This window comes from Vulpes lagopus, chromosome 1 (assembly GCF_018345385.1).
Source record: "Vulpes lagopus strain Blue_001 chromosome 1, ASM1834538v1, whole genome shotgun sequence".
NCBI classification, from domain to species: Eukaryota; Metazoa; Chordata; class Mammalia; order Carnivora; family Canidae; genus Vulpes; species Vulpes lagopus.
In genome coordinates, this window is record NC_054824.1 from 66,683,040 (window position 1) to 66,703,784 (window position 20,745).

At 43.0% G+C, this 20,745-nt stretch overlaps 1 protein-coding gene and 1 pseudogene across 1 annotated transcript in view; one reads left to right on the forward strand and one right to left on the reverse strand.

The window, feature by feature from the left end:
• Positions 1–20,745, reverse strand: part of CMTR1 (cap methyltransferase 1) — a 51,222-nt gene that overhangs the window by 22,960 nt on the left and 7,517 nt on the right. The window contains exons 3-10 of the mRNA XM_041757877.1: positions 16,108–16,259; positions 14,055–14,213; positions 11,083–11,175; positions 9,376–9,447; positions 8,123–8,217; positions 7,931–8,003; positions 3,006–3,204; positions 2,089–2,207 (exon numbers count right to left, since the gene is read on the reverse strand). Coding sequence (XP_041613811.1) covers positions 2,089–2,207; positions 3,006–3,204; positions 7,931–8,003; positions 8,123–8,217; positions 9,376–9,447; positions 11,083–11,175; positions 14,055–14,213; positions 16,108–16,259 — 962 coding nt within the window. The remainder of the gene's footprint in view (positions 1–2,088; positions 2,208–3,005; positions 3,205–7,930; positions 8,004–8,122; positions 8,218–9,375; positions 9,448–11,082; positions 11,176–14,054; positions 14,214–16,107; positions 16,260–20,745) is intronic.
• On the forward strand, positions 19,181–19,509 carry LOC121471830 (annotated as a pseudogene).

Sequence of the window (20,745 nt, forward strand, 5' to 3'; positions counted from 1 at the left end):
AAGGAGGACAGAGCGAAAATACTGGCTGGTCATAGGCCAACTACAACATAGGAAACAGAATACCCTGGTCAGTCCAAGACCCAGAGAGGGTTATGAATACTCTGCTTGGGCTTACTCAGCCACTGTGCTGACCACTGAACAGGCCCCAGTGTGGTGACAGGAGTAAAGTTAACACAACTCTGCCAGTCACAGCAATTTCTCTCTCTGCTGACCAAAACTCCCTTCCTATCTCAGGACTCTCCCTCCAGCCTGCAGGCTCTCTGGCCAGGGTGTTTGTTCAAAGAATATGCCCTGCTATTCCTGAAGTGGCCTCCCTCCCTGTGAGATGCCAGCAAGGGGCAGAGAGCCAAGCTCACAGAGAAGTCAAGGAGGCCAGTGGCTGAAGGAGGAGGGAGAGGAAAGTTATTGTTTACTAGCTACAGAGTTCCAATTTCACAAAAAGGAAAAAAGCAAGGAAATCCGTTTCATGAAAATGTGAACATACTTAACGCTATTGAGCTATGTACTTAAAAACAGCTGAGATGGTACACTGTATGTTTTTTATCACAATAATTTTCTTAAAAAAAAGTATAAGAGGGATCCCTGGGTGGCGCAGTGGTTTGGCGCCTGCCTTTGGCCCAGGGCGCGATCCTGGAGACCCGGGATCGAATCCCACATCAGGCTCCCGGTGCATGGAGCCTGCTTCTCCCTCCGCCTGTGTCTCTGCCTCTCTCTCTCTCTCTCTGTGACTATCATAAATAAAAAATAAAAAAAAAAAAATTAAAAAAAAAAAAAAAAAAGTATAAGAGGCTGACCTCTGTTAAGCTGGGTCCAGCCAGATCAAGTCTCTCACTCAGTCCCAGAAAGGTAACAGCTAAAAGACTCAGAATCAAAAATTGTTTAGCAATGCCCTTTTTATAAATTTATAGATGTTTCCCAAAATGCATGTCTATTTGTAGAGTCAATTAAACGGGGGGGGGGGGGGGGGGGGCATCTGGCTGGCTCAGTGGTTGAGTATCTGCCTTTGGCTCAGGTCGTGATCCTGGGGGTCCTGTGATTAAGTCCCGTATGAGGCTCCCTGCAAGGAGCCTCCTTCTCCCTCTGCCTATGTCTCTGTCTCTGTCTCTCTCTGTCTCTCATGAATAAATAAAATCTTTTTTTTTAATAAATAAAATCTTTTTAAAAAACAACAAAAAAAAGCCCAAGTCTCCAGTCTATGTTGCCTAAGCAGAAAGACAACACTTGAGTTTGCACTCTGGCTGCCACATGGCACCTCAACTGCCTCCCAAGCATTATTGGGCCCCCACATCTACTCAGCTGGAGTAGCCCCTCCCTCTTCTTCCCTGTCTCTCCATTGTTCCCTGCTGTGCATAATGCTTTGGTAAACCAGGGCATCTTCAGATCCTGACATCCAGCATATTCCTTCACCTTTCCACATGATTACTGCTTGAGAGGCCACCCAAGGAGCTCTAGAGGCTCTTCTCAATTCTAGCCATGTGACCCTGGAGCAATTGCCATATTCTCGGTCCTTCTTAGAATAAGTGGTGCCTCACTCCAGAAAAGACCACCCACAGCATCAGATTGCTAGGTGAGAAAGCTACAGTGGGATGTCCTAGGTAACTCCAGCAGCTGCCTAAAGAACAAGGCTCCCTGAATATTCACTTCAGTTCAACCACTGACAGAGTCTCCTGTGGATTCCCTTGAGCTGCTGCCTTTGGTTATGTGGTCATTTGTCAGCCATCCAGAGGCTCAGGAGCTTAAGGACAGCCTCTACCAGGAGCCACACCCAGGTGACAAATGATGGAAATGTTCTTCCCAATCCATTTTGCCTAGCCCATCTTAGTCATAGTTCTCCCCTAGCATTTCTCATCAAGGTCCTCTGAGAAAGTAAGCGAAGAAGGGCCACTTGCTCCAAGCAAAGGTGTCCAAAACATTACAACGTTGACGAAAGTATCATTGAAAATATGTGCAAAAAGAATAAAAACATACATCATACATCCCTACTATCTGAACAGTGAGCTACCACGATCTGGGGCAGCAAAGGACCAAATAAAAAAGCTTCTAACAAGATAAATACCTAAAGCATCACCCTATGGAGAGATCACTTACCCCATCGGCCATCAGAAAGTGGACGCCCTTGCGATCTGTGTTATCTAGGACAAAATTCCGAAAAGCAGTGATGTTCTCTGGGCGGGTAATATCTCCATCTCCATCGATTCCACCCTCACCTGATAGGATACAAGATTCACAGTTAGCTCATCTGCCCTGTGTGTCTCAGGGGCTGGGACACAAGCTCTCTGGGGTTGTGAACACACGTTCTCCTCAAGGACCAAGAGAAAAGGCCCTGTGAGGAGCAACCCACTATCAGCATCTTTTCTGCAGAGCTGCCTTGCAGTGACGGACCAACAGGCAAAAACAGGGCCCTGCTGTAATAAAGCAGAATTCAAAAAGAGTTGTCCAGCTATGAGTCATCAACTGAAACACAGGTTCTTCCTCTTCAAGACTAAAATTGTGTTTAAAGCATCTACATTTAGGAACTGATATCAATTTTTAACTAAGAACTGTTACAAAAAAACTTGAGATCTGCTGCCAAATCACAGCAATCAAGAAAGAATGGAGGGGACTGCCGTGGGGCTGCTGAGCTGTCTGTTACCCAGCGCATTCCACACGCGGTGCACGGTGCCGGAGACAGGCATGGGGTTTGTATTGGTTAATAACCCTGCCAATTCTAAGCTGGAGATCAGGCAATTTCATTATCTCCTGTCACCACAAGAGAAGAAAAGAGGATTTAATATGGTTTTGATGAGAGTTTGCCTAGTGGAGTGTTTAACCTGCATCCTCCAGGCCTGGGATAAAAAGGGACAGTCTAGAGGAAACCAAGACCTTCACGACATAATCTGGGAACCCCAGTCCGAGAGACCTGGTAAAGAAAACATTCTCAGGGGATAATAACTGCTTCTGATCTCAAGTCCCCACAGAGGATCATTTCTCATCACCACCAGTACCCTCCTCCTTCATGTCCCTACCATAATAGGGTTCGAAGAGCTCACTGGACGCCGAATAGAAGTCCTCCAGTTTGAAGTCATTTGGGCCCTTCAGAGTCATTCCAAAGCCCTTTGCGTGCCACTTCTTCCTCCACAGCACATACTCCGAGAAACCGCCTGGGCCTGCGCAGACGTCAGCAAAGTAGAGAAGCTCAGCTTCCCGGTCCTTTACCAGTGGTTTCTGCAAAGGCAAGTGGAGGACAGGGGAGGAAGGGAAAAAGTCTGGCTCAATGGGGAACAGGAAGGAGAATGCAGGGGGAGTAAAATGAGCCTTTCAGCAAACATAACGCAGAGCTCCCACCAAGGCCACAACACCCAGGATATGATCTCCTATGGTCATCACCCTCTGGAGTTGCCCATCCCTACCTCAAAATACCCCTAATGCTTTTCAAGCATAGGGTCTACCTCAGACTTATAATAAAAGCATCTTAATAGGGATCCCTGGGTGGCGCAACGGTTTGGCGCCTGCCTTTGGCCCAGGGTGCGATCCTGGAGACCCGGGATCGAATCCCACATCAGGCTCCCGGTGCATGGAGCCTGCTTCTTCCTCAGCCTGTGTCTCTGCCTCTCTCTCTCTCTCTCTGTGACTATCATAAATAAATTAAAAAAAAAAAAAAAAAGCATCTTAATAGGAATCTGAGTATGCATTTTTATTTCTCAGAGTCTTTTCCTTACCAAATCCTGCCTTACAAGAGTCCTACTGAGTGGAATAGATGCTGCATGCCCCACTTACAGACAGGGAAATAAAAGACACCAAGACACAAAGCAACCGGTTCACAGACTGTGTGCAGCAAAGCTACATGAGAATCCAGTCAGCCTGGCTGCTGGACTCAGGTCTTCCTATCCAGAGCCTGAGGGGCTCTAACATCTCCCCCTCATAGTCACAGGGTCTACCTTTCCAAACCACAGCCTTTGCTTCCCTTCTCCCCCTCCTTCTTGGCTCTCCCTATTCTTTTCCAATTCACTTTTTATTTTGGAATAATTTTAGGTTTACAGAAAAGTTGCAAAGACCAAGTTCTCATATACCCTTCATCCAATTTTGTTGACATCTTGCATGGCCATTTGTCAAAAATAAGAAACCAACATTGGTACACTGCTATTAACTAAATTCAACTTGATTCAGATTTCACTAGTCTTTATTTTGTTTCAGAATCCAATCCAAGTAATCACAGTGCATTGAGTCTCCCCTTTTTGCACTCCCTTCTGCCTTTAATCCTCTGCTAGCCAGGACATGGGGCAGTGGTGCAGAGGACGGAGGCTGACAGGCAGAGGGCAAAGGAAATGCTGGTGTGTAGCCTCCAGACAGCCCCCAGAGTACCCACCCACCTCAGGAATAACTAAATTACAATAATCATTTGAATTATTGCTGGGTTTTGGTCACTCCAGTACCTTTTAACTCTTAACCTGAAATTTATGCTGGACCCAATACTGGCCCATACTGTGTCTAAGGCAGAGGGGATATACCATCTGCACTGGTGACAAGAAGTTGAGCAGGTAACTACAGAGGTCCCCGAGGAACACCCAGCATCTAGAAGGAGCTTAGTTAGCTCGGCCTTCCCTCTCCATAGGTTTGTAATGGCTGAGTACCTGTCCAGAGTTCTGCAACTGCTAGATAAAGACCAGAAAGCTTTAGGAGAGACAGTTTTAAGAAAGAAACGGAAAATACTAATGTTCATAATCCAGCCACTTTCTGGGTTAAAAAGGGCCATGCCTCTGATGATGGCTACCCAGCTTTATCAAAACAGTGAAGAAGTCTCTGGAGAAACTGACTTCAGCTGAAAATAAACTTTGTCATCCTATGACAAGCCCACCCAGGTACAGCTGAGATGTATCAGTTCTTTTCTTCACCAATCTAGTCCAGTATTCTTTGTTCCTGAGCCATCAATTATTCATATTTTTGGATTATATTCATTTGCACACACAAAAAACACCTAACAGCATTTGCGGAGAACATTATGTAGCATTTTTGAGGCAGTATAGTGGGGATGAGGCAGGGATCACAAGTTTAAGGCCTACACATACTGGAAGGAGGAAAAACAATGTTCCTCACCGCTAGCCATGCTCTAGCCCCAGGCTCTAGGCTCTACGGGGAGCCACTGGCCCACAGGAAGACTGGGCAAGAAAGGAAAATGAATCAATGAAAGAATCTCACTTCCAAAAAGAGGGCATAAGTATGCATAAGTATGATCTCATTCTGTAATTTCCAGACATGTGGCCCTCACAGGTCATGGCCAGAAGGTCTTTTCAGAGAAAGGACAGCTAGAGTTCTCACCTCTGCCACTTACTGGCTGTGCACTTAAGGGCAGCATACAATTTACGCCTTTAAGCTTGAGCTCTCAACTGTAAACTGGGACTAATGTAGGCTCTCCAGGCTGTTGTAGGATTAAAGTACCATATGTCAAAGATGTTTATAAACTCTAAGTACTGAACAAACATAAGATGATACAATATTCAACTGGATCAACTTCCTTGGAGTCAAAACTCTTGTCCTTTTCCATCTTCTTCCTTTTCCAATGTCTCGTGCAGTACTCCGGGCTCAATGGGCACTTTTTAAGTGCTTCCTAATTCCCTCTAAGATACCACCACAACTCAGAGACCCACATTCAATTTTTGTCTTCTGTTAGGCTTCACAGACAATGTTTACCTACTTCAGCAATATTCCCAGGCACACAAAGCCTGCACATAATGTTATGGTTTATTATATGCTAGCATATACCTAAAGAATCTAAACTCCCTTCTTTTCCTTGTCTCTTCCAGTTTGTATTTACAATTTGTTTCCCTACCTAGTCTCTCTTCTTTTACCACAACCCACAGAACCAGAATGCCAGTGAAAAACCTCGTCGTCCCATCCACCTCCCACCTCCAACCTCCCCATACCTGCTCAAGCTTAAATTTCTCAATGCTCTTATTCCAAAATTTGCCTGATCCAAGAGTCACTGAGACCCTAGCAAACCCAGGTGTGTGTCTGGGCCCTCGGTCACTTCCATCTCTGCTGGTGACTGCTCTAGAGCATCTTGACTCGCCTGGAAAACACACCAAGCCTACTGGGCTTGGCGGTCACTCTGGTCCTCAGGGAGAAGAAAACACTAGGGGCTGGAAAGAAATCACTTTTTATAGTGGAGTGTAGAGAAACATCTCTGAAAAGGCAATTTTCCATGGCCACTAACAATCAATTCAGGTCAAGAAGGTGCCTGAAGCATTACAAACACAGCTGCCTTTTCCTATGTAACGAACATCTCCACCCTTGACCTGAATGGTACAACCCTGGTGCCTATTTCATTTTCCTGACAGCAAAAGACAATAACCAGATACCAGCTGCTGGAGGCATTTATACTCAAAAGCCCAAAATGATGCTGTGACTTCCCAGCAGCTTGACAGAGCTCCTCTGCCAGGCAGGGGTTTAAAGGAAGTCATTTGGAGCTCAGAAAATTAAAGCAACATTATATCAACCTAATTTTCTCAAGATGCTAATTCCTAGAGCCCTTTTGCACTGCCTGCTGGTCCTAGAGAACAGTGAGGGAGGCCTGGGAGAGAGAAATGAATATAGGCTAGAGGGGTCCACATGCCAGTTTTGCCAGCATGGAGGGAACCAGTTAGGGAGGTAGAACTGAAACATGAAAGAACTTAGAAAATAAGTTCCTTTAGCAGGTGGATAATCAGGGGGCCTAGTGGAAGGAGAGTGAGTGAAGCAGAAACAGGTTTGGGAACAGCTGGCTCCTGGCCCTTCACTGTCAAAGAGAACTAACTTTCTAGGACTGAGTAAAAATGCTTTGAAACCCTGAAGGGAATGCTAGAATGAAATTTCCTTTCTTCTTTCTCTATCATTATGGTGTGTCTGTGTTCAGAGAAACGAGAGGTAGCAGAGTAGAAAATCATTTTGCTCTACCACTTCTTGAGAAGGGGCAAAATCTAATAATTATGATCCCACACAAAGCTGATTCAGAAAGGCAGAAAGGGAAAGTGGCCACATCTGAAATCACAGGTCTTAGAACTGGAACAGATCTTAAGGGCCTCTGGTCCCACCCCAATCCTCTGACAGGTTAGTAGGGCTAATTTCAGGGATGAGGCAACTGAGGCCCAAAGAAGGGAAGAACTTAAGTGACACCACCTACAATGTAAGTGCTGTACTTCCTGCCTCACAGTGCCTCACTGAACACCACAGCCTAGATTTTCAGACATGATACTGATTTTTAATACACCAGTGAAAGGATCCAGATGCCTACATTTCATCCAATACATTTCCCCAAGCACTCCCTTCTCATACCAGAAAGGGCACCCCAATCAGATGATGTCACAAATTTGAATTTGAAAAACAAGCTCATTGTAAGGACTACATACTCACCCTGGCAACAACTGGCCTCTACAGAAGGGCTTTACAAACATCCTCACCTTGCACCCTTACCAGTTCTTGAACTCACCAAAACGTCCAGAACCTAAGTGCCATGAAGGAAGAGATCACATCTATCTCATTCAAAATTATATTCCTAGTGCCTGGCACAAAGTGGGAGCTGGATAAATACATGTTAAATGGAGCGGGAGGGCGCAGGCTCTATCTCATACACTCCCCTCTCTGTTCCCTATACCTATAGATGTCACAACAGCTGATTTTGCCCAGAAATGTCCCTTTGCCACTGTTGCAAGCCCTGCTCTCCTCCACCTGGGGCAAGCAGCAGGATCTGCAAAGCTGGAGGCTAGAGCTCTGGGCCTGAAGCCCTCGAGACAACTGCTTACTGGACCATCCCTGGGACCATAGGAAGCACCATGGGACCTAATTTGAGGAACTCAAAGCAAAATCTCTGTCACAGAGCAGGAATACTCTACTAGCATCGCACAAATGGCAATTTCTGGGCCACTGAAGCTTAAAGCCATTTAGGGCTATGAATTCAGACACAGAATCTTGTTCTCACCCCACAAGAGTCCCGTGGATTTGTAAACATGTGATCAAACACAAAATCCATGTTAGCCATCTTCATTGCTGCCCTGCAATAAAGACAGAAAAGCGCAACTCAGTATACTAGATGTATAGAAAGCTGAGGCTCAAACGAAGAAATGGAACAGTGCATGTCAGGGGAGAGGACAGGTAGGGAATGTCAGCAAACCTGTTTAGGAAGAACACTCCTCGGATCATCTCGTAGGGATTGGCCCGGGTCCGAGCTCGCCGCATCTCCTCTCCATCCAGGACATCAAACACACTCTGTCCAGTGAGAATCAGAACCTCAAGGTGAGCACCACCCTCCAGGATGGGGCAGGGGGCTTAAGAGCTTGAGGAGTGCAATTCAGCCCTCAAAAGAGCTACTATACTGCTGCATCCCAGCTCTGAAATGACCAGTTGTGTGACCCTAGACAAATTGCTCAACACTCTGACTCTCAACCACTTCACCTGCAAAGTGGTTAAAAAAAATAAAATAAAATAAAATGTAATTAGATCCTGTACAGTAAGTGGTTAATAAATGGCACCTGTGGGTAGGCACAAACCACCTGTTGGCATCACAAGTCCTCAGAGCAAATCTGTTTCTCCACGCCATCATCAACTTGCCTAGGGACTAGAATTCTGATATTAAAGCTTCCTCAGAGGACAAAACAAATCGAGACCGGTGTTTTGTGATGGCACCTACACACACAGCAGGGACCCTATTCCCTTCTCCAATTTTCTCCCTGAGAAAAAAAAAAAAAGCCTCATTTTACATGAGTTCTAGGCACCTTAAGGATATTCCCAACCCTCTGCCTACAAAAAAATAAGTTTGGTGAGGCTGGTCTTAGGCCTTGCTTCTTCTCCAACCCATTTCTTCCTCAGAGTTTCCCTGGCTCACTCTACCCTGGGCAATGTGTACTTCCTGATACAAAGTCATGCCAAAAGCTATCAAGGAGAGATTAACATTTGTCCAAGTAGTAGGAGCTTCACGCTGACTATCCCATTTAATTCTCACAACAATCCTGGGAAGTATTTTTTTCCCATTTTACAGATGAGGCAACACAAACTCAGAGCAGCTAGATCAACTGGCCCAGGGTCACACAGCACGAAAGTTAAAAAATGAGGATGTGAATTCAGGTCTATCTGACACTAAAGAATAATCCAAACCTTTCACTACGCCAGGCCCCCTCAGGACTGTAATGAACCAACCCAATGAGGTTAAGTGGAGCCTTTCCTGGCTACTGGCCACAGGGACAGTGCAACATAAGGCCCCAGAAAGAAGGATACCTTTGGAGAAATGTAGCAAGCCAAACATCCAATCTCCAGGAAAAATCTTAGCTAAATTGGAGCTCTCCCTCACAATCAATTCAAAAGACCAGAAGAGCCCAGCACATGCACTCACACTAGGTTTTCCAGCCCAGCTCTCGCCACAGGCCTTACCTTACACTGCAACACACTGTGAAGCAGCTCTTCCCCACAAAACTCTGTCTCGTCTTCAATAACCATCTTTCTCTACAGAAAGAAGAAAACAACCAATATTGATCACGTATGACTGCATTTGGGGGAATGAACGGAGAAACAAGGGTTCCAAGTGAGTAGAGCAAGAAGGGGCTTGAGTCTCTGCCAAGAACATCAATCCCTGAGGGGCAGGAAAGGGAAAATCCTAACTCCCTCTGGCTATACTCCAGATGGCTGTGAGATGAAGCAGCCTCCTGGGTGCTCTGACTAGAGCACCATATGGATATAAGACTCGTGAATGCTGAGGCTGAGAAAAGCAAACAGGAAGGAAACTTCAAGCTGTCAGTCCCCAGAGCATGGAGGCAAAAGGATGGGGATGCCTTAAATGACAGAAGCCTGTCCTTCAACCAGAAAGCTTCTTGACCTATAAAGGGGACAAACGTCGGACACCAGACACTGTCCTGGTAACATCAGAGAAAAAAGGGCTCAAGCAACCCTCACAGGGGTGTCATATCCAACCAGATGGTTGAGTGAGGCCATCTTTAAACCAACAATGCTCAAACTTGGGTGTTCTCAGGTTTTACACAATTCAAAATCACTGAAGATCCCAAAGAGCTTTTGTTTGTGTGGAGGATATACACATACCAACTTTATTATTAGAAACCGAGACAATTTTAATTTATTCAGTGTGAAAGAACAACACATTAACATAGATAACATATTTTTATGAAAAATAACTCTATTTCCCAAAAAAACTTTAACTGAGAAGAGTGGCATTGTTTTTCATTTTTACAAACCTCCACTATCTAGCTTAATGTAAGATGGCTAGACTCTCCTCTCTGCATTTGCATTCATGGTTGTGATAAAGCCTCTGGAAGACTCCACTGGACACTTGTGAGAGAATGAGTGAAAAAAGCAACTTTCCAGTACCATTATGAAAATAACCTGCACCCTATAGAGCCCCTGAAAGGGTCTTGGAGATCCCTTGGGGGCCCTACACTTTGCGAACTGCTCTCCAGACCATACTGATTTGGTAGCTATGTACTAAATTCTTACAGTTTTCCAGAAGGAGATTAAACAAATTCTCTCTGTAACAACTCCCTCATTATTTTCTGAGGACAGAGACAGCATCTTTTCATCTACCTGGAACAGTGCCCAGCAATGAATGACCAGAATACATACAAACGTGTAAAAAGCTACTCTAAAAAGCATCCATGAGGAAGACCGAAGTTATGCATTTTGTGCTGCCTTGCACAAATGACTCTCCTAAATGACTAGGAGAAAAAAATCCTGTCACATCTCCCAGGGGCATAGCTGTAAAGCCCTCGACACACTATCTTGAAAAAACTTTATTCGGGCAGCCCCGGTGGAGCAGCGGTTTAGCGCCGCCTGCAGCCCAGAGTGTGATCCTGGAGACCCAGGATCGAGTACCACATCAGGCTTCCTGCAGGGAGCCGCTTCTCCCTCTGCCTGTGTCTCTGCCTCTCTCTTCGCTCTCTCTGAATGAATAAATAAATAAATAAATACATCTTTAAAAAAAGAAAAGAAAAAGAAAAAACTTTATTCTTGCCAGAATGGTCAGATTCACAATTTTCTTAAACTGAGTATACATACATACACACTGGACTCAAGAAGAAAAGTCAGGAGGTAAGTGCCAAAAATTCAGGGTACACTTTCCTGAAATCCTACCTTTCCCATAACCATCCAATCGCTCATTTCCTGAGTGTCAGGAATTTCGGTGGTACATTCTGGAAACCATGATACCTGTTCACAGGCACTGGGCTACAAATAAAAAAGAGGCAAGTAAGTCAAGGAAGATGGCTCCTCAGGGCTATGCCCCAACTTGAAAGGGCTTCCCCAAAACAATCAAAAAGGACTCAGAAATATTGGGAAGGCCCCAGGAAGCTGAAACCAAAATGTGGTGGTCAGACATGAGAACTGAGAGCCAGGATGCTGAAGGTTAACTTCTGAAGGCCAGGTACAATTCTAGTATGAATCTTTAGAAACTTCCCAAACCTTCAAAGTTTCTTTCATTTGTTCCAATGTTATTTCATAAATACGTACTATGGGCTAAGTACTCAGAATGCAGTAAAAAAGACTTGGTTCTGGACCCAACGGGCCTACAATCAGAGCACTGGAGACACAGAGAAGTACATATAGTAAGTAAGTCTATGAAAAAGTAACTATACCAGGAAGACCCAATGTTAATGGGTCTCACCTCCTGATGCCTTTCCAAGTGTTATTCACAAAGATTTCTTGCCTATTCATTCCCAGAGCAGAAACTGGCATCTCAACTGTGCTTTCTCTTAATTTTTGAATTATATTATACATTAGAAATATCTAGAGTCTTTTGTTTTCCCTAAGATTTTATTTGTTTTTAAGTAATCTCTATACCCAACATGGGGCTCGAATTCACAACCCTGAGAGCAAGAGGTGCATGCATCACCAACTCAGCCAGCCAAACGCCCTCTGCAGTCCTTTTAAAAAGTACTGATAACAAGGCCCCACCCTCAGAGTATATGAATCTGTCAGTTTGAGGCAGAAACTGGGTATAATCACATTTTTAGAAGACCCCAGATGATTCTAATATGCAGCCAGAACTATGTCCACTGGGCTAGAGACGTGGATTATAGAACCTAGACAGGTGGCTAACCTGCAGGGTACTCTACACACTGCCTCCCAAGCAAGTGTGGAGATTCACCACTGCAAACTGAAGCAATGTAATTAAAGGTAGTATTACATGCTCTGAAAGGCATAAAATGGTAACACAATGGAAGGTCCTAAGGGCAAGCCAACCATCAACAACAGAAAAAAAGTTTAAATTTACTGAAGTCCTTTTTTCAATGAATCTGGCAGTGAATTACGCCCCCACCCCAGTCAAATCTATCACCTTTAACCATTTATAAATGGTTATAAGTTATAAACTCTATGGGAAAGAAAGCTCATATACATTGAACGTGTCCCTTTTGGAGAGAATAAGCAGACTCAATCTCCCATCTCCAGAAATGTGAACACTAAGAGCAGAAATGGACTGCAAAGTGGACTTTGTTGGACTTTGTCTGAAGGGTCAAACCTTGCACTCTCTATTCCTGGGTTGCAGCAGCCACCAGGCACTTCCTCTACAGTGACTGCGGGACTGGACAGTCACCTGAGGCAACCCAGACTCATCTACCTTAAAGAAGTGGATACCAACTAATAGGTAAACCAAGAAATAGGGCATCTTTTGTATAAGAAAAACTGAATCATGGTAAACGATAATTAGGACAGCCTTGCCTCAAAAAGGAATTTCAATAGCCTGTCTCCATTAAAAACAGAGATTTTATAGGCAAATTTAAGATTCTGAGTTTAGGGATCCCTGGGTGGCGCAGCGGTTTAGCGCCTGTCTTTGGCCCAGGGCGCGATCCTGGAGACCCGGGATCGAATCCCACGTCGGGCTCCCGGTGCATGGAGCCTGCTTCTCCCTCTGCCTGTGTCTCTGCCTCTCTCTCTCTCTCTCTCTCTGTGTGACTATCATAAATAAATAAAAAATTAAAAAAAAAAAAAAAAAGATTCTGAGTTTAGCTTAGTTCTAATTCTGCCTCACTATGAGTATCAAGACTATTTACCGGTTTTCATACAAATGAGGACACAGAAAGCACCAAGAATTTCACTGAGGTAAAAACCTACATCTAGTACCCAATTACAAATATTTACCCTATCCTGCACTTTCTCATCTGCTATTCTGCTGGTCTCATCTCCTCACAACTACAAGCCAACACAGCAGGCCTAGCCCCAGAAGCCATTAGCTCCTAGCTTGTCAGTATCTTACTCTGAAGCCTTATTAGGTTTTTATCATGTGCAATTCATGGAAGTTCTTTCCTGAACTGGAACATCAGAGAGACAAATAAAATATCAATTCTCCAGAGTTCACAGCCACATGTGAAGTTCAACTACATCAGCTTATATAGAAGACTAGACATTTGTGTTCTATTTTCTCTAGTTTCAATTCTATAATGGTAGTATTTCATCATTAGTTTTAGCTATTTTATTATATCTACTTCAAATTCTCTGTAAAATAACATAGGAGATAAATCAATGAATAAATACAAAATCTCAACATCACCTGTGCCATGAAAAAGGGTGTGTGTCTCTTTTGACAGCTTAAAAGAGGGTTAAAACACAGTGGTACCCAAGCAGATAAGCAGACTAAAGCCACAACAGGAAAGCTCTACAGTATAAACAAACATCTACATAGAGCTGGTATCAGAAACCCACAGAAGTGCAGAACCTTTGAGGGCACCTAATGCAATCAGTCACCTAGTGGGAGAGTGGGTTCTCATTCAACTCCTTTGAATCCTTTCAGCAGAGGGAACACATTACCTCGTGAAGTACCCTAGCCACTAGTGGAAAGGTGTATCTATTTATTAAAGTTCTTTGTGGAGCCAAACTGCCTTCCAGCATCTTCTACCCGCTGGTCTTTAACAGATCCACACCCTAGCAAGTCTCCCTCAGTATCTCTCTTCTGTTTCCATTCTGGACATCCCTAATATCGTCCATGTTAAAAACCCAGTTCCAAATCCCACTGCCTCTGGAGACTTCTAGTTTGTTAACATGGCTACATAAAGTCATGCAAACAAAAATACAAGTTGGCTTTCCTGTCTCCTCCTCCCCTCATCAGTTACCTCTGGCTCATCTCGCCAGTCTACATTTAGCTCTTGATCAAAGCCTTGCAGTGTCAGACCCAAGCCTCTTCGACCTTTCTGATTAGAGGCTTCAACGATGTCCTTCCGACCCTGGCTGTATTTCCCCAATCCTTCGCCTTCCTTGAAGCCCATCTTGGCCTGAAAAAGAGACAAAATAGAGCATTTACACAAATAAACAGATAATAATGGAGCACTTATATAAACAAACAGCCCCTATCACATGTCAGACATTATGCTAAACTCCGAGAAACATAGATGAGGAAAGCCTTAAGTTTTCCTTGTAACCTAATGAAGAAAATAAGCATAGTAAGTCACTGCAGTTTAACCATGGGCCCAGTGGCTGTCTACTCCGGAGGTGAGAGTCTAGGGCAACCAAAAGTTGGATAAATGAGAAGAGACCTCATAGCTGTAATTAAAAGCACCAAGAACACTTAATCTCACTGGACATTCACACAACTACCCTTACAGCTAATTTGTCTGATTAAGTGAAAAGCAGAGCCAGAGTTGAATTGGTAAAGAGAAGATAATTTACAAATGGAACTGTTTCAAGCAGCAACTCTACCTTACCCTCAGCCACTCAAATAGCCTTACTAGATAAAGACAACGAGAGCCTAGAGGAGCCCACTTAATCAAGATACTAACTGAAAACTCACTTTATGTAAAACTGAGGTATGGATCTGTAGGTACTATAAGATACTGGACAGGAACTTTTTTTTTTTTTTTTAGAGAGGTGGAGGTAGGGGCTAAAGAAAAAAGAGAGGGAATCCAAGCAGAGAAAAAGAATCCCAAGCAGACTCCACACCCAGGGCAGAGCCCAAAAGAGGGCTCAATCTCATGGCCCTACAATCATGACCTGCACCAAAATCGAGAGTCAGATGCTTAATTGATTGAGCCATCCAGGTGCCCCAGAACATTTTTTTTAATGACACAACTGTCTGTAAGCTCACAATAAACTCTAGAGTCACTAGGCCCATTATATACCCCCAAAATCAGAGACCCAAATTCCCAAAGCCCAAGAACCCTTATCTAATAAAAGAACTCCAATCCTAAAAAAAAAAACATAATCCCTCCTTGAGGGTCTATACTCCTTTTGGAAGGGGCATTCAAGAGGGCAACTCAAGAGCTGGACAGAATTCCTGTAGTACCCACAAATCTCTCCCCAGTCAAAAAGGCTGATTGAAGGGGTACCCTCTCTCCCCCTTCCCTCTGCCCCGCGCCTCTCTCACACGCTCACATGCACTCTCTCTCACTCTCTCTCAAGTAAATAAATCAATCTTTGGGGGAAAAATGGCCGACTGGGTCACAAACCTCCCCATTGTCCACTACCCCAAAGTTTGTGTCCCCAAACTAGAATCCTGACTATGAGTTCAGAAGTGGCAATTCTCATTCCTAAATGAGTCCAGAAGAAAATGGAGGAGTCAGCTGTAATATTAAAGCTAGCCAGAAAGCAAACTTGAATTCCCTTAAGCTTTGTGCACATGCACTAACATTTGATAAAGAAGGCAAGCAGGTCTCCCTAGTCACTTTCCTTCTTCTAGTATATCAATGGGATATGGAAGCTGGGAAGGAGAACTGGACCTTCTTTTTGAAGTAATATAAAAAAACCATACTACTCCAATTTATCTTAGGCACCTGAGAGTGAGCAGGATTTTAGTCATTTCTTTTGAGATCATTCACTAGAGCAAAAACTCACAGCAGGAAGCCTCTTTACCCAACCACACACATCCATGTGTAGGAAGTACATTCACATGTACTCATGATGAGCTTTCATTACTAAGGAGACTAAGCGTGATCCAGCTCTGGAAAGGACAGGAGAAGCAGGCCTGCACAGACACTTCCCATGGATAATTCAAATGTGACACATACTTCTATTAAGAAGAGGGTCACACTCTCTACTCTCTACAAATTTCAGTAGCTAGAAACCAGAGGAAAAAACTCATGCCCTAGCTTTTCTTCTTTTCACACCAATACAATTTCCCTTCTCTTACTCCTCTGGTGGAGCTTTAGAAACCCAATCCAAGCACTGACATACCATAAGCTTCTGGGAGACACTATTATACATGGAATAGCGAGAAGAAGTTCCTTCCACAAGGGAGTCTGCTTTGAACGCATCATCGAAAGAGTCAGAGCTGTGTTGCTTTCCCTCAGTCTCACTGTCAGACCCACTTAGGCTCGTGGCAGATGCTGGCAAAGAAAAAAAAAAAGAAAATGTTCAGGTGAGTTCAGGCTACCAAGTAGCCTTTAGAAGTCTAAGTTTCATTTATTCACCTAGTGTTCAGTACATGCATTGCACACATCAAGTTCATTAAATGACCCAGGGTCAAATGTATTCTCTACCTCTTACTAACGATATCTTAGACAAGTCACTAAAATGAAAGTTCCTAGGCATTTGACACATGAAGGGAGCTCAAAAATATTAGGTGTCTTTTCCCATTCTTTCACTTTTTCCCCTACAAAACTGAGATGGTAATACCTATCTCATGGGCTTATAGGAAGGTTAAGTGAAATAATGTGTTTAAAACTACACTGTCAAATATAAAACATGTTTACTGAAGATACGATTATTATTTCTGCTATTATTTGAACATCAACTTCCAAACACTGATACCTAACTTCATTTCAATGTTCTATCACAAGACTAACAGTTTCTGATTGTTTAATCTCATAGCTGCCTTTGTTTTCACCGTCTTTCAAAATTACAGGTAAGAGGATAGGTCTATAGCACTGCCCCTCGGAGAAGAGCTGGCTAACGGGGGAAAGGTGTAAGAAGAGCAAGGGATGAGAGAAGGGTGAGAAGGAAGGAAAAAGAGCAGGAAGAGGGAAAAGAGAGGAAGGACAGGGAAGAGGGAAGGTGCTTATGGAGCAGCATCACCTGGATAGAGGAGCTACAACTAAATGTTCTAGGAGGAAGCTGGTGGCCTGAGTAAGTTAAACTATTATCTTCATGGTGAACAACCTTGTTACCAAAGGACTCTAAACAAGATCACCTTACCAGCTGCCAGAAGTGGTCGATTACCTGTCTCCTGGTTCAAAGTGGCATGACTCAAGCTCTAAATATTCACTATGTCTGTCTGGCTTTTCCCCTCTCTTTTATTGATATATGAATTCCTTAACTTGAAAGCTATTTCAATACGATACAGTTTATTCAGGTCATTTCTTAGGCAAACCCAACCAAATTTGGAAAGAGACTGTATCTCGAAAATCTGCTTAATAATTTCTGTATATTCCCATTGAAGCTGGTATAAATTATAAATCAGGAGGCACGCAGAGCAGAAAATGAAGATGGTGGTGTCTAATCTCATCCCAAAGCTTAAGATGTTATTCAGTGCTCAACAGTGTACACATTTCCTTAATAAGTAACTGTACTTATTTAAGAATAAAATCAAATTTTTTTCAACTTACACATATTTTTCTTTCAAAGATATATTAGTTGTTAGGCTATAAATGCTTGTTATTTGGACCTAAATACTTAGTAATATGACTTTTAGGTATTGTTTTTGGCCTGGAGCATGGTGAAAAAGTTAAGGCAACGCTGAGGATACCAAGGACCAAAAAAACCTGGGAGCCTCTGCTCTCTATGCACTGCAATTGGTAGATCACCAAGACACGCTGTCGAACGAACAGAAGAGCTAGACTATATGCATGAAACACGATACCCTAACTCGTGTACTAAAGAGAGAAACTAAAAAAAATAAATAAAATAAATAAAGAGAGAAACTAAGAATATGTATTTATGTTTCTTGTAATGGCAAAAAAAGCTTTTAGAAGGAAATATATAGAAGATCATCAAATAAAAATGATTATCCACATATGCAGGGGTTGAAGCATGGATACAGAATACCAAAATGATCACTTGGAACGAGTCAAAGTGAAAAACATGCCATTTGATTTACATTTTGTATCAGTGGAGTTTACATTTACTCTCTTTTTATATTTTTTGATTTATGAACCATGTGAATATACTACCTATTAATATTTAAAATAAATATAAAAAGAAACCGACTAGCACAATTCCATTAAGGAAGAAAGGAAATCTGAGAAGAGATGTCTATACAAAGCCTGGCTGCTTGTGGGAGGTGTTAAGGAAAGCCAGCCATGAAAATAATTCAATGACGGTCACTATTCAGGTATTCATAACTTGCAATTACATCATAATTCTAAAGCCTATCTGCACTGATCCCTCCACTTCCCCATGAGAACACAAATTTGTTAAGGGTTAGCATTTGAGAAGAGCAAAACCTTCCTAGCACCCCAGGCCCAATTCTCCCTCACACTGTGCTCTAGGAGCAGCACTACCACCAGCACAGCACCCATCACAAACAGCATCCCACTGGACAGGGTCACTCCTGGAGAGCAAGAACTGTGTCACACTCAACTTTCTATCTCCAACACCTGGACCGAGTCTTTCCACTTAACAAAAATTAAGTACTCACTACAGTGAATTTTAAAAAAATTTTAAGTCTTGATTGACAACAATATATTAATTACTAATACATTTGTTTACAGAATGAGGCATGTTCAAAGTAATCTAGGAGTTGTAACATACTTAAATTTTCTGTTCAGTAATGTCATATAAAAAACTTGAAAATAATAATACCCATAGGACAAACTCTGTGCTATTACCAAAAAAAGCTTGAGTCCCATTTAGGTACATTTAATTTTGTTCCAGGATTAAAACTTTGACAAAGATGGTCTTAAATAAAGCTGCTTTAAATAAATAAACAAATAAATAAAGCTGCTTTATAACCTGGTGCCATTTAAAAAAAAAATTAAGTCTTTAATTTTTTTTTTAAAAAGGTTAAACAACAAAGAATTTAAGCATGAGTACCAAAATATCAATTATCTTAACAGAGAATTGGGCCTTCCTTGGACTACTATTTAAGAACTCCCAGTTCCCCACCCCTCTGACCAGTAGGCTGATATAGGACATCTGTCAGACCTGTCATAGAACAAAACACTGGTATTGTCGAATTGATTAGACAATAACTTTGGCTCAGGACATGTTCTATAAAAGGTCAATGCCATACACAATGGGGCACTCTCCTAAAGAAATATTCCTACCCTCACAGAGTTTAAAAATCAAATAACTAAGGTCCAGGTCAAAAATGGTAGTGACAGCTGGGTCTTGGGTTTCTAGGCTGCTAGGTAGGTCTGGGGCATAGCTGGGGCAGTCCATGTTGAGTGGTGCTCACAGCAATGAGGAGGGCTCAGCTCAGATGTGGAAAACACTCCCCTACTTCGTAGAGCTCACCAGTGAGGGAGTGAGTATGCTGAACGTCTCCCTGAAGTCACACCTGGAGAGCATATAGAGCCTCGAGTTCGCTGCCTATGACTATCTCTTCATCAGGTCCAAGCCCTTTCTCGGGGGAGATGGTTCACACTCCATTCCATGAACTCTCATGTGAATCCACTTCCAACTGGCTATGAAAATTAATAAAGAGAATCTGGACCACTACCCAGTGTGGACCACAGCACTGGTTTGGACCATGACTCTGCAGGAGGACCAGAAAAGTATATGGGACTTTAAGCTCCACCTTCCATCCCTTTGCTTATGGTAGGAGATAGCTTAAATAACTTAGATTGGTTGATGGAAAAAATATAAAATAATAAAACTTTGAAAAAAATCAGATAGCTAAAATAAATATGCATTTTCTTTTAAGAATATAACACTTTGCACAAGAAAGAAAAGGCCGAGGAACATGTTTGAAAAAATTAGAATAAACTGAAAACCAACATTCTGGCTCCTAAGCAATTAGCAAGGAGAAATTTTGGTTGAGAATATCCCTAGATGAGAGGCACCAAATCTACCCCTTCCTCTTGTTTTTTTCTTAAGACTATTTATTTGAGAGAGAGAGAGAGAGAGAGCACAAGCAAGGAGGAGGGACAGACAAGCAGACTCCCCACTGAGAAGAGAGCCCAATGCAGGTCAGGACTCAATCCCAGGACCCTAGGATCATGACCTGAATGGAAGGTAGACACTTAATAGAGGCATTCAGGCACCCCTACCCCTTCCTCTTAAGGAACCTATCCAATTCCCTCAATAAGGAGCCAACTTGTTTACATAGACCAACGCAGCACATGTCACAGAGTGCCAGAGAGTGCCACTCAGAAGGAAAAACCCAGAACATTAACAATGAGTAACCATGGAAACTGTGAGGTGAGGTTATATTTATTTTCTGTTTTGTACTTTTCTGCATTTTCTGTGTGAGAAATAAGAATATATTCATTTGAAACTTAGAGTTTAAAAAATAAAGCTATAAAGAAATGAAGTACCATGCCAAGCCTTGAGAAGAATTTGGTTCCTTCCAGACCAATCTTGAGAGGACAGCAGATCTAAGGGGAAAGACCACTCAAGTGGCTCAAGACTAATGCTGGGTCTCTCATCTATAATCTCCCATGCAGGGGAAGAGATGCACTCTACAAGAGAGGGCCCACATGCTGAAGAACTATGCTTCCAAAGGTGCAGATTTCTCTTCACTCTGTTGCTTCCCTGCCTTCAATCTGTACTGATTGAAGAAAGAAGGGGTACCAGGAATGTGGGTAGCTCCCTGAGCAGAGCCCTCAAGTTTCTTTCTGTGAAGCCCAGGTATCCAGGGTCCTGACTGACGAGAAGCTACAATGTTAAATCAGTACTATTCTTTTCACCAGCTTTCTGGGGATTCATAGGTCT